Below are 14615 nucleotides of genomic sequence, written 5' to 3' on the forward strand. Positions count from 1 at the left end.
GGATGCGACGTGTGACCCACTGCAAAGGTAGGCTCCCCCCCCCTCCCCTCGCCTAAAGCCCTCAGCCTACACAGCTCTCTGGACACTGCATTTTGATCTCTGCACATGCTCTGAGCTGCAGTGCAGAGGCAAAGAAAGAAATCAGGACTTTAATTTTGAAATTCTAACTCATATCCTGTTTGGATTTTTCTTCCAGAACTTTCTGGTGATATCAGAAACTTTAGAGATTCCCTTTGGTGCAGTGATCAGAGAGCTGTCCAGACGGGGGCAGGAGTGGGTTGACAAAGTGTGTGTGTGTGTGTGTGTGTGTAAAAGTTACAATCCCTTTATTGTTCTTAGACTTAACTAACACACACACACATGCATACATCCTACCTAACCTCCACTGAGAGCTGCGTCAGAGTGTGTTTGCAGTGTTTGCACTTGTGTGTCTCCACACTTGTTTAACTGCAGACGAAGCTGCTGCTTCACCAAACGTGTGTGTGTTTGCTCACAGCCTCACTTTTTGCTGGTAGGCATTTAGTCTCTGTCACCATAGTAACAACACAAAGATTTCTGACACACGCTTCATCGCAGTCGCTTTGAGTTTTCCTGCGAACACTTAAATCCTCTGTTCTGAGATTCCTTGCTGCAGCTCAGAGCAAAGTAGATTGCCGCTACTCTTATTATCTTCCTGCTCTAAAAATGAATATTTGCATTACAAACACATTCAGTTCCTTTTTTGGGTAGTTCCTATTGAAGTCTGTTTGATTTTGCTGCTTGTAGTTTTCTCACATGGCCTGAAGTGTCGTCTTTTTGTGTGTAGTCTCCCTCAGCAGAGTATTTACAAAGCTGCCAGGAGTTTAAATGAGACTGGAATTAAAGCTCATTTCCTCATATATATTACTGTTTAGCCATCATTGTTACAGGATGGTTACACGGGTACTTCAGCCCTATAAATGACCATTTATAAATCACTTACTCACCCTGTGTTATGTTGAAAAAGTTTGAAAAGAAAGAGAAAGAAAACTTTGTTGTTCTCTCATGTCTCCATGGTGAACCAAGAATCCAAAAATAGAACATTTTTGATGTATTAAAGTCATACGAGACTGGATTAAACTCAAGTAAAACTATATTGGAACATCTGTGTATATGTTATTGGTTACAACTCGTGCAGCCAACAAACCTTTCTGCTGGGAGCTAAACGGAAAGTGAAACTTATCTATGCTCTCTTCAGAGCCAGACTCCATTGACAAAAACAGTAATTTTACCTCGCTGAACACATTAGCTGCTGGTCTACTGCTGCCCTGATCAGTAAGTTCTTGTTATTGGGTTACTTCGGTGTTTTAAAGGGTTTGTTCAAATTCACCAAAGTCACACAATACACAAACTAACTGATCGAGGCAGTGGTAGACTGGCAGCGAGGTAAAATTTGTTTTTGTCAACAGAGTCTGGCTTTAAAGAGAACATAGATTAGTTTAAATTTTAGTTGAGTTCCCCATCGAAAAGGGCTGTCTGTTTGAGAAGTACTGAGCATACGACTGGATCAGTGAGACTTGGAATATACTGCACAAGTTGTGTAAGAGTTTGTAAACGGAAATTTTTTATATTGTTTTGCTGTTTTTAAAAAGAGACCCCCGTTTCTTTAATTATCCAAGAATTTTCTCAGTTTTTGGTTTCTTCGTTCACCAGAGGCATTCAAGAAAAGCTGGTATTCCTCATGAATTCAACATAATATGAGGTGAATAACGGATACACAAATGATCATTTGGGTTGTGAATTATTCCTTTAATCCTTTAAGATAATCTTGACATTTTACCCTTGAAAGTATCTGGACCAGAGGTTCTGACACCTAAAAATGAGGCAGTGTCTGCTTGTGTCCCCTCACCACAGCACATCAACAGTATACAGTACAGGCCAAAAGTTTGGACACACCTTCTCATTCAATGCGTTTTCTTTATTTTTCTTTATTTTCATGACTATTTACATTGTAGATTCTCACTGAAGGCATCAAAACTATGAATGAACACATGTGGAGTTATGTACTTAACAAAAAAAGGTGAAATAACTGAAAACATGTTTTATATTTTAGTTTCTTCAAAATAGCCACCCTTTGCTCTGATTACTGCTTTGCACACTCTTGGCATTCTCTCCATGAGCTTCAAGAGGTAGTCACCTGAAATGGTTTTCCAACAGTCTCGAAGGAGTTCCCAGAGGTGTTTAGCACTTGTTGGCCCCTTTGCCTTCACTCTGCGGTCCAGCTCACCCCAAACCATCTCAATTGGGTTCAGGTCCGGTGACTGTGGAGGCCAGGTCATCTGCCGCAGCACTCCATCACTCTCCTTCTTGGTCAAATAGCCCTTACACAGCCTGGAGGTGTGTTTGGGGTCATTGTCCTGTTGAAGAATAAATGATCGTCCAACTAAACGCAAACCGGATGGGATGGCATGTCGCTGCAGGATGCTGAGGTAGCCATGCTGGTTCAGTGTGGCTTCAATTTTGAATAAATCCCCAACAGTGTCACCAGCAAAACACCCCCACACCATCACACCTCCTCCTCCATGCTTCACAGTGGGAACCAGGCATGTGGAATCCATCCGTTCACCTTTTCTGCGTCTCACAAAGACACGGCGGTTGGAACCAAAGATCTCAAATTTGGACTCATCAGACCAAAGCACAGATTTCCACTGGTCTAATGTCCATTCCTTGTGTTTCTTGGCCCAAACAAATCTCTTCTGCTTGTTGCCTCTCCATAGCAGTGGTTTCCTAGCAGCTATTTGACCATGAAGGCCTGATTCGCACAGTCTCCTCTTAACAGTTGTTCTAGAGATGGGTCTGCTGCTAGAACTCTGTGTGGCATTCATCTGGTCTCTGATCTGAGCTGCTGTTAACTTGCCATTTCTGAGGCTGGTGACTCGGATGAACTTATCCTCAGAAGCAGAGGTGACTCTTGGTCTTCCTTTCCTGGGTCGGTCCTCATGTGTGCCAGTTTCGTTGTAGCGCTGGATGGTTTTTGCGACTCCACTTGGGGACACATTGAAAGTTTTTGCAATTTTCCGGACTGACTGACCTTCATTTCTTAAAGTAATGATGGCCACTGGTTTTTCTTTAGTTAGCTGATTGGTTCTTGCCATAATATGAATTTTAACAGTTGTCCAATAGGGCTGTCGGCTGTGTATTAACCTGACTTCTGCACAACACAACTGATGGTCCCAACCCCATTGATAAAGCAAGAAATTCCACTAATTAACCCTGATAAGGCACACCTGTGAAGTGGAAACCATTTCAGGTGACTACCTCTTGAAGCTCATGGAGAGAATGCCAAGAGTGTGCAAAGCAGTAATCAGAGCAAAGGGTGGCTATTTTGAAGAAACTAGAATATAAAACATGTTTTCAGTTATTTCACCTTTTTTTGTTAAGTACATAACTCCACATGTGTTCATTCATAGTTTTGATGCCTTCAGTGAGAATCTACAATGTAAATAGTCATGAAAATAAAGAAAACGCATTGAATGAGAAGGTGTGTCCAAACTTTTGGCCTATACTGTATGTTGGGAATGGGAAGAGTTTATTTAAGGACTAGTTTTGTCCCCTAAACCTCTCAGCAGTATTTCACAAGACAAAACAAAATATAATTGATTTCCTGGACCAGACAGTGTAATTTGGCATTATAGAGAAAATGGGAATTTTCTTGAAAGAAACCTAAAAACTAAAAAAATTATCTATTTATTAGTAAGTCATTATTATTGGAAATTTAAATCTCCGTGTATGTTGGATTGTACGCTGCCTTGGCAAATTTCATGTTTTTGCGTGTTCAGCTGACTAAGAGAGTTTAAATTTCACTAGTTAGCTTGAATCAACAATGAATTTGTTCATCAAAACATTATTTCTCTTGTCTCCTGCCTTATTTATTATCTTGTAACCCTTGGGTTAACCTTAGTCCAGACGTTTAGGTCTCAAATCAATGATTTATATCAGTGAGGCAGGATTTCACTGCTGAGACAGTTAGAAAAACTCCAAACTTCTTAACTACTGCTTCAAGATAAGATCCCAGTGTTTGATGATAGCAATCAACATGTCATTGGTTAATAATAGGAGGCAGTTTTCCTACTTCCCTTTTGATAGTTTGTGTTTTGCCAATTTTATGATGCTTTTACTAAGTGTTATATTAAAAAAAACAGCCATTACATCTGTCTAACTTATTTTACCCACCTCCTCCACCCTTTACGTTTCTTGCTCCTTCGCCCTGCTCATCCCCATTTGACCCCCATCCCCACCCAACTGGCCCCGACAACCTCCACCACTCCTTGGCTCCTCTGCTTTGTCCCCGTCTTCATTATAGTCACAGTACAGATTTACCTCAGCCGCTCTGCCAAAAGGACGGGGACCAGCAGCAGCTCTGCGGCTTCGTCTGTAACAACCCGTTCAGCCACCAGCCCCCATCAGACGTCAGAAAGCAGCAAGGCAGTCATGGCCAGAAAGGGCGTTGCCGCTAAGGCGCCCCCAGTCAGAAAGACCCCGAGTTTTAATCTCCAGTTGAGAAAGTCAGGGAGCTTGTCATCGTACTCTCCCCTTGATACACCCAGTTATCGCAGCCCCATCAAATCTCCCAGCCAGTACTTCCAGATTTGTTACTAACTGAACAAGTTGAGGAAGACAGAATAACAGCACTCACTTAGATATCATATGTTTATGTGTCATAGCCGGTCAGTACAGAGCCAGAGTCATGGTTTTATATCAGATTATAAACACCACATGGTGTTGTCTTGTCACTTTACATTTCATGTGTCTCATACCAAAGAAGTTGCACAGAGATAGCAGGTTTTTTTAGCATCACTAAATAAAATCTCACCCATAAGTCCATTTTATTACCTCATATTTTAGTCTTTTCTTTGAATGGGCTTGGGAAAAAAATGGACATTAATAGTTTTGTTTGTTTTGGTTCCCTTAATGTTTTTCTGCATGATTTGTTTTCCAGTGTTAGCATGTTTTAAATTGATGAGGATTTCTCATTATCCCATTTTCTAAGCTTGGATCTGTGTTGTTGTTTTTTTCATAACATTTCCATTGCTCTGCTTGTGTCTGCATTTTATGTTGGTTAACCTCTGCTGTGAGCCGAATATTTATGAGTTTTGAAAGTGTTTGCAGTTCATTTTGCGCTCTCTGTTGTCATCAGAATGTATTTGAAATGACTAATAAAGTCAGTTAAAAAGCTATTTCGTTTGTGTTTGCAAATTCTGTCATTTGTTGTCTTTGAGTCCTTTTCAAAGCAAAAAAAAAATCAACATATCACATCTCTTCATTATCTTCTAATCTTGTCACACAATCATCAACATTGTCACCCTTGTCACTCACATCATAATAACCCACTGTATAATGCTTCAGTGTCATGTCTGTGCTTTTGCATACTTGTCATATATTTAAACACAACAGCATACCAGCAATCAAATCTGTTTTTCTACATGTGCATTGTCTCATTGATATTTTCTGTTGCTTCTTCCAGAGGAAGGTTATGTGAAAATGTACTTGAAGGGCCGTCCCGTCACCATGTACATGCCCAAAGACCAGGTGGACAGCTACTGCCTGGAGGCCAGAGCCGAGCTGCCCAGCAACAAACTCAAATTGGACTGGGTGTATCCTTTTTTTCCTTTTAGTTTTTCTTGCAGGGGGAATCTTCCGAGGAAATAACAAGTTTCAAATCCAGTCCTGCTCGTGATTTGGAAAGTTTTGAAAAGTAATCTTCTGAAGAGAGTAAATCCAGATTGGCCTGTGATGCAGCTGGGAGAGGAAGCTGACAAATGTGTCGTCTCCTCTCCCCCGGCTTGTCAGAGTAGATCTGCTCAGATGCTTATTTTCACTGTGTGGTGCTGCCGCAGTCGGAGACGGGCTCATCGCTCTGCAGCCTGCAGTCAGTAATAACCTGCACACAGCTGGCAGGCTGAGGCGCAACGAGTCAGCAGCTCCTCTTGTGCTCTTTTATTTTTATTTTGTTTCATTTTGTGGTTTCTCTCTCTTTCATTTGTTGATGAAAGACTGAATGTAGTGTATTGTTCAGTCTAGCAGAAACCCGACGGGAAAAAAGCCGTAAGGGAGACAAAGCAAAGATTAAATCTGAGAAGAGAGAAGAACACACGCACACACAGAAATAGATACGTGGGCTGCATAGTTTGTATATGTTGAATCCAGTATGAACTAGATACATGTGTTTTAATATTGGAGAGAGTCGTTAAGATACATTTTATTGTATTTTTGTGGTTTCTTACGTTCATGTGACGTTCAGAACAGTAATATAGCAACAAACCAGTGTTTGCTATGTAAAGATACAGTGGAGTAGGCCTAATGGCGTCCTGAGCAGAGAGTGATGTCACACACCCTCTCTGGAATCATTGGGTTCCCCCCAGGTTAACACCATTAGCTGCTAGCTGCCGGCACAGCTATGGACAGGTTATGTCAACGCGATAATGTCACAACCATGCAAGGTGGAGTCACGAAACTTTGCAAATATGTAGTTGCGATCATAATGAAGTTGGAAGATGGGTGTGGTCTGAGCAAGGGTGCCAGAAGTAGGGAAGGGGCCTCCCCACCCCATCACTACCACTTAACGCACAAAGTGGTAGACACAAAACGAGGCCTGAAAGAGGCATAGGCCACTTCCCTAACAAGAATTGTGATCTATAAAAACAGACATGATGGTAGAAACTTTGACCAGCTTACGAACATTTTGGAGACTGGAAATTGGCGACGCAGAATGTAAGCCTGAACGTAGAAACTGTCAAACATTTTTTGGCCATGCCATTTTTGTTTTTTGTCCATACATAGATTTTTAGTATGTATTTATAAACAACACCCTAGGTCAACATTTGCTTTAAGTTGCAGGTTGCTGTATCGTGGCTGGAGTGATCCCATTGCAAGATGGTTTCTAGTTTTCACTATTGATTTGATCTGCCAATTACTTTCATATCTTGGTCTATAAAACATCAGAAAACAGTCAAAAACCGAAAGAAATTTTGTGTATTATCAGAGAAAACGAAAATCAGTAAAGTGAGAAGCTATACCTGGGGATGTTTGGCATTGTTGCCTAAAACTAGATTATTTGTTTCAGCTCTACTTTAGATATCATTCCAGTTTCATTTCTTGACCTTTTTGATGTCCAGTTATGGTTACCGCGGTCGAGACTGTCGCTCCAACCTTTACTTGCTGCCCACTGGAGAAACCGTGTACTTCATCGCCTCAGTGGTCGTCCTGTTCAACGTGGATGAGCAGCTGCAGAGACACTACACTGGGCACACAGATGACATCAAATGGTGAGAGAGACTTTGGGATTATAAAACACACACACACACACACACACACACTCACTCACTCACTCACTCACTCACTCACTCACTGTCTCTGTCTCTGTCTCTGTCTCTCTCTCTCTCTCTCTCTCTCTCTCTCTGTCTGTCTGTCTCTCTCTCTCTCCCTCTCTCTCCCTCTCTCTCTAACCAGAGGGGCTGCTCCCACTGCTTCAGTCATGTACTGCAGCTTCACATCACATCTGTCATCCACCTTTCATCTCTCTTTCCTGTTAGATTTGATATTTGCACCTTTTCTACACCCCTAAAGTCTGCAGAGTTTATTCACAGAGTGCTTTCATTTCTTTAAACCCACTAAGTGCAAAATAACTGTAATGAGGGAAGGTAACAAGTGCACTCAAGTGCTGTGTGTGTTAGCATGCAGGCATTTGGTGCACGAGCATCAAAGGGAGAAAGTGTGTAATGTGATGAGTTACGCTAAAAAGACACAGCCATAATTATGTTATCACGCTCGGAGGTTAATAAAAGTTCAATTTATTAATGAACACGTTGGATTACAGATCAAAGCATGGATTGCAAACAGATTCTTAATCCTTTGAAGACAAAGTGTTAAAGCTTCACATATGCTACGAGTGTTCCTACACCGCCATACCCAAAAAGCGTATGAATTTATCTTAAACTGTTTCATTTCCCCCTCACATTAGTACAGACAGCGTGTGGTAGCTACAGTGAATATCGTATTCACAGCTGTAAAAACCTCCTTTCATGTTCTCGGAGCACGTTGCTCATCTTTATTCAAACGGCTCTTTTGATGTTGAAAGGTTTTTAACTGTTTTCATGTCTGTTTTTTTCATGTCTTTCTCTTCACCAGCTTGGCTGTCCACCCCGATAAAATCACCATAGCAACTGGGCAGGTGGCTGGCACCTCTTGGGATGGAAAAGTAAGCGAGGTCTTTTATTGATATTACATCATTTTAGCTTTCAGCATCTGATCTGTGAGTGGAGTGAAGAGTTCTGCTGTATGAAATTATGTTTACCCCGATGGTTCAGAAAATTCTGAGTGGAGCACATTACACTGGTCTTTGAGTCACAGCACTGGATTCCCATGCGTCAGAGGATAGATTTCAAAATCTTATTACTTCTCTATAAAGCACTGAATGATCTTAGGCCTAAATGCATCTCTGATTGTACGTTATGAAACATCCAGACCTCTCGGATCATCTGTGACAAGTTTCCTCAGTGATCTAAACCAAGCAAGGTGAAGCAGTTCTAAGTTTCTCCACTCCTCACCTGTGGAGCAAGGTTCCTGAATACTCATTTATATCAGTGCTTCAAACATTATTGTCCACAGCAGCTGTCCAGTAAACCAGATGCCTAACTTATGTTTAATCTGTAACTTTGTATTCACTTGCTCTCACTTCTTGTTGTTAATGTTAGGGTTGAGTATTCAGTACAGATAATGTACTTTTTATGAGTACGAGTATCATATGAGTAAAATGTGATGTGTACCCGTGATAAAGGAGAATCCTCATTTGGGTAGCTATGTTTACTCTGTTACACTTGCAATAAAAATGCCCTGAGGCTCAATTCTGAGGCTGTTCTGTAAATACTTTTCTCATATGTAATAAATATTGCAACTTCAGATCAATCCATATCAATTTCAGTCTTAAAATAACAACTTCTGATTAGGCCCAGCCCTCTTTTTATTTCACCCCCACCCACATCTGCCAATAACTCCACCTACTCCGAGTAAAGATACAGATCACTTAGTTGGTGGAACAGATACAGACACAGATCCACATAATTGTGTACTCGCTCATCCCTAGTTATTCTCTTTCAAATGCAGTTTCAGTGTTTTCTTAATGTCTTATCCTGTAAGGACTTTAAATACAAGTTAAAAACAATAAATAAGATGAATATTGAGTACAGAGAAGGCATCATAGCTCAGTATCAGTAAAACCATATGTCTTAAATCACAAAATTGTAAATTGTAAAATCAAGTAAGAAATTTTAAAGGAATTGCCGCAGTGTGACGTCTTCAAAGAAAGAGTTTCAGGCCTGTATTAGCCAAGTCTTTGCTAGTTAAAGGCTAGAGTGAATAAATACGTTTTTAGCTTTCTTTAAAAAACATTTAGCAAACTAGTTACATCTCCTGGAGTTATATCTCCAGGTAGTGTGATCCATAGCTTTGGAGTGTTATTGACAAAAGCTGCATCCCCGATTTTATTTGGCTGTTGCTGATCACAGTGTTCTTGAAGGCAAGTACTTAACAAGGGCGTTAGTTCAGGTGTACTTTGGTCCTTGGCCATTTAGGGCTTTGCATAAAATGAGGACCTTGAAATCAATTCAAGTGTTAGAGGAAGTAAGTGCAGAGCAGCTGAACCTGAGGTGATGTGCTCTCTGCACGTAGTTGTGGTTAATTGCTGAGCTGCAGAGTTTTGAATGAGCTGAAGTCTCTCTGTGGGTTTTTTGGGGTGCCAGTAAAAAGTGCGTTACAGCAGTCAAGTCAACTTGAAATAAAGGCATGAATCAGCATCTTTTTGATTTATATATGATCATACTTAAGGTATTTTTCTGAGGTGGAAAAATTGTGTTTGCATCACTTTATTAATGTGGGACTTGAAGCTCAGACATGAATCTAGGATCACACCCAGACTTGAACCTCTGATTTAAGGAACCTTTTCCAGTGTGTACTTCAGTGCCTCTGTAGAGCACTTTGAATTGCATTGCTTCTGAATGGTGCTACATAAATAAACCTGTCTTGCCTAAACAAACAGACTCAGATGTTAAAAAACATTCCCTCTGTGTTCACTTATATATTCACTGAATTCAGGGAATGCTTCAGTAAGCCTTACATCACATCATACTGATGATGTACCTCTCCTGGTGTTGTGTCCGTGTTTATGTGTGTATTTTGTTCTTGGCAGCAGCTGGCTCCTCATGTCCGTGTGTGGGACTCTGTCAGCCTCAACACACTTCATGTTCTGGGTGCAGGATTCTTTGACCGAGCCCTGGTCTGCCTGGCTTTCTCCAAGTCGGTAAGGAAACACCACCGATTCTTTCAACAATGAGGTTAAAGGAAGAATTCACCCCTCAAATGATCATTTGTATATCAGTTGCTCAGCCCGTGTTACACTGAGCTTGTGAGGAAAATTTTGTTTTTCTTGCTTCCTCCACATTGAACGAAAAATCCAAAAACTGAGACGATGCTTGATGAATTGAAGTCATAAGCGACTTCAATTAATAAAACCAAAACTATGTCAAAACAGCCTTTTGCAAACTATCACACAACTCGTGCAGTATAATCCAAGTATCAGTTATCCAGTTGTATGCTCCATACTTTAATTTTACCTCACTGATCATGGGTCTACTGCTGCCTCTATCAGTTTGTTTGTATTATTGTGTGACTTTGGTGTTTTAAAAAGTTTGTTTGGATTCACCAAAGTCACACAATAACAAACTAATGGATAGAGGCAGTAGTAGACCAGCAGCTCTCATGTTCAGTGAGGCAAAATTACTGTTTTTGTCAGTGTAGTCTGGCTTTGAAGAGAGCTTGGATAAGTTTCACTTTGAGTTCAGTGTACTGAAAGGGCCGTCTGTTTGGAAAGTACTTAGCATACGACTGACTCAGTGGACGTGGATTATACTGCAGTGTGAGTTGTGTAAAAGTTTATAAGCTGATGTTTGGCTGTAGTTTTGCTGGTTTTAAACATGCCCCCCTTTTACTCCAATTCATCAAGTATTTTCTGTGTTTTTGGATTCTTCGTTCAGAGTGGAGGTACGCAAGAAAAAGTTTTCTTCCCAAATTTAACATGGGCAGAGTAACTGATTAACATACAATGATTTCAGGGGTTAAGTATGACCACCCATTTTGTCAGTAGATAAACATGACTTTGTGTCTTTTTCTGTCTGTTAGAATGGAGGAAACACACTGTGTGTTGTTGACGACTCCAACGACCACGTCCTCTCTGTCTGGGACTGGCAGAGAGAGGACAGACTGGCTGAGGTCAAGGTATGTTTGTGCGTGTTTGTATGGTTGTTTTTTGTTTGTTTTTTTTACCTTTATTTTAGGATTTTCAAACTACTCAGTACATCATTGTAACAACAAAATATCTTTACAGGTAGAAAAACTAAAAACAAGCTCTAGGACTTCAACATTGTAAAATAAAATACATATACACAGCGATAGAGGGTTTACTGCTCCTCAGTTAGACTGTTTCACTACCCCTGAGATACTCGAGTACAGGGCTCCAAATTCACCGAACCTTAACCTTTCTAAATATATTCATCAGCTCTCTTTTCTACTTATCATATGTTGGTGCACAGTCTGACTTCCACATAAGTAGAATGAGTGTCTTTGCCACCACCATACCAAATGACACGGCCTGATTTTCATACTTGTCTGCCAGTAACACACTCGTGGCACCTAGGACAGCAACTAGTGGGTTAGGTTCTCAGTTCTTCTCAAAGGCTTTAGAGAAACATTCAAATATACTCTTCCAATAAGTAAACGATTTCTGACATGTCTCAAGTGAATGTGTTGTCCCGTCTGTCTGCCTCCTTACACCTACAACAGAGAGGGGAAATCTATGGGGAAATTTATGCACACTTTCAAGACTCTCCTCCCAAATCTCATTGTCTATCTCTTCACCCAACTCTCTCTCCAAAGTCTGTTTAGTGCATTTGTGTTGACCTCAGTATGCCTTTGTATAATATAAAAGTAGGAAACTGCTCCCTTGGTACAAGGATTTAAGTTGTTGATACTCTCAGGAGTCATAGGAACATATTTTCTCAAAATTAGACACATTATTTGGAGGCTAGGATAGTGTGTGTGTGTGTGTGTGTGTGTGTGTGTTAAGACGTAACCTGACACACTGCTCTAATTATGTTTCTGTTAAAAGTGTGCATGTGTAGTTTCACTGTTTCTTGATTTATGTGTTTCTGTTCAGTGCTCCAACGAGTCGGTGTTCGCTGCAGACTTCCACCCAACAGACAGCAACATCGTGGTGACCTGCGGCAAATCCCATCTCTATTTCTGGAACCTGGAGAAAGGCGTGCTGGTCAAGAAGCAAGGACTGTTTGAGGTGGGACGCCAGACTGTTCCCCACATGTTATGTCAATACTGTACAGCAATAAACTCTGATGTAGAGGCACAAATGCAATCATGACTGTCAGTGTTATGATGTATGATCCCATTTATAGCGACACAAAAATAATCAATGGCCGTAAAACAAAATGTGTGTTCTTGTGTTTCTTGCAGAAACAAGAGAAGCCCAAGTTTGTGTTGTGTGTGACCTTTGCAGAAAATGGAGACGCCATCACAGGAGACTCAAGTGGGAACATTTTGGTGTGGGGAAAAGGCACGTTCGTTCATTCATCAACCCTTATTTATACCAAAGTGGTCCAATGTGATCTCTTTGTGTCTCTGATGTATCTATTGATCAGCCTGTCTGTCCATCTCTTAATCTGCCCTCCTCACGCACTCGACCTTTCTGTCCCACTGTCTCCAACTGAACCTGCTCATCCATCTCATCCCATCTCTGTCACGCAGGCACTAATCGTATCAGCCACGTCATCCAAGGAGCTCACGAGGGCAGCATCTTTGCTCTGTGCATGCTGAGGAACGGCACGCTGGTGTCTGGAGGGAAAGACCGCAGGCTCATCTCGTGGGACAGCGGCTACCAGCAGATACAGACAGTGGAGGTGAGGGACAAGTTCAGCAGGAATCACGAACATTAAATATTCCAGTGCTGCTTTGAAACATAAAAAATTGAAGTTTATAAAAAATACATGTGGTACTTTTAGGAATGATTTAATTACAGTAATGCATGAGTTTATGCTCAGCTTCTCTGCAGCATCCTAATGATCCGACCTGCTATTACCACACTCTGTTAATGTTTTAATAAAATGTTAAGCTGCAGCTCCTTCTTTGAAAGTAGGTTGCTTATATTAGCCAGAAATTGCACTCCTGCCTGAGGCGGCGGACTGTGCATTCTGACTACTGCACCATATCATAAATATTACAGAGGACGAGATGGGATCGTGCTCTCAGTGAGATTCATAGATATTTATAGTGATGAGAATAATGTTTCTGTTGTGTCTTATTTGCTCTGTAGAGACGACACTATGCAGTGAAATATTGGTTGATGTTTATTCTGGCCAATGCTGGATTCCAGGTGAACAGATGGTTTACGTGATTGTTGTGTTTTCTCCACAGGTGCCTGAGTTGTTTGGTCCCATCCGGACCATAGCAGAGGGCAGAGGGGAGACTGTGCTCATCGGGACCACCAAGCACTTTGTCTTGCAGGGCAGTTTGGATGGAGAATTCGTTCCAATTACACAGGTAGATGCAACAGCCTCAGTACACTTGTATGTATCTACATCGTGTACCAAGATGCAGGGCTGTGACTAACAACTATTTTTATTAGTGATTAATCTGCCAGATACTTTCTTGATTGAGAAGAGCAGCAAAACCACAGTTGTATTAGCTGGAACCTGGCAACCTGTGGTATTTTGCATGAAATGAGTAGATGCAGTTTAATTTTCTGTCTATTGATCAACCAATTAATCATTAAAGGACAGTGTTAAGGATTAAGTGGCATCTAGCATACACCGCTTCCCTCATTCCTGCATGTCTGAGAACCTACAGTGGTGTTCAGGTGATGTAAAGACACAGAAGCAACTCTCTAGAGCCAGTGTTTGGTTTGTTTGTTCTGGGCCACTGTAGAAACATGGTGGGGCAACACAGTTGGCTCAGTGGAAGACGGCCCGCTCTGCATGTAGATTTGAAGGGCTCATTCCAAGCTAAAGAAAACACAACAATTCTTTCAGGTGATTACACACCAATTTAAACCTAGTTATGAATATTTTCAATTGTTGCGGCTCCTTTAAGGAGTCGTCCAAGCACTTAACAAAGTGAAGGTCACATTTGAAAGGCTGTGATGTTGTAGCAGATGAAGAATCTCCTCTCCTCTCTTCTCCAGGGTCACACTGATGAGCTGTGGGGTCTGGCTGTCCACCCCTGGAAGCCTCAGTTCCTCACCTGCGGTTATGACAGGCAGGTCTGCCTGTGGGACTCAAGTTCCCATCAGCTCATCTGGACCAAGAGCATGGAGGTAAGATTAGTCAACACTGCCCCCTGGGGTCAATTATGGGAATTACACAGCACACAAGAAGTGATGAATCACCCACTGTTTTAGCAGGTCCTTTAGAGAAGACAGACACTGAGCAACTAAAATGTACATTAAAACAATCAGAGTAATATGAAACGAAATATGTTGCATATATGGCTTCTAAACTAGTTGTGATGTCACCAAATCCTGCTCGTACTTACACCTCCAC

The 14615-nt window shown here is 41.3% G+C and overlaps 1 protein-coding gene across 6 annotated transcripts in view; it reads left to right on the forward strand.

Moving 5' to 3' along the window:
- eml1 (EMAP like 1) overlaps window positions 1-14615 on the forward strand; it is a 76837-nt gene that overhangs the window by 57175 nt on the left and 5047 nt on the right. For 3 of the 6 annotated variants that reach the window (XM_049595736.1, XM_049595732.1, XM_049595737.1), the window contains 11 exons: window positions 1-27; window positions 5483-5612; window positions 7134-7283; window positions 8146-8215; window positions 10202-10312; window positions 11191-11286; window positions 12224-12358; window positions 12535-12634; window positions 12826-12977; window positions 13492-13617; window positions 14258-14389. In XM_049595736.1, coding sequence (XP_049451693.1) covers window positions 1-27; window positions 5483-5612; window positions 7134-7283; window positions 8146-8215; window positions 10202-10312; window positions 11191-11286; window positions 12224-12358; window positions 12535-12634; window positions 12826-12977; window positions 13492-13617; window positions 14258-14389 — 1229 coding nt within the window. The remainder of the gene's footprint in view (window positions 28-5482; window positions 5613-7133; window positions 7284-8145; window positions 8216-10201; window positions 10313-11190; window positions 11287-12223; window positions 12359-12534; window positions 12635-12825; window positions 12978-13491; window positions 13618-14257; window positions 14390-14615) is intronic. The other 3 variants (XM_049595735.1, XM_049595738.1, XM_049595734.1) reach the window with 2 other exon arrangements.

Source organism: Epinephelus fuscoguttatus, linkage group LG14 (genome assembly GCF_011397635.1).
Source record: "Epinephelus fuscoguttatus linkage group LG14, E.fuscoguttatus.final_Chr_v1".
Classification (NCBI taxonomy): domain Eukaryota; kingdom Metazoa; phylum Chordata; class Actinopteri; order Perciformes; family Serranidae; genus Epinephelus; species Epinephelus fuscoguttatus.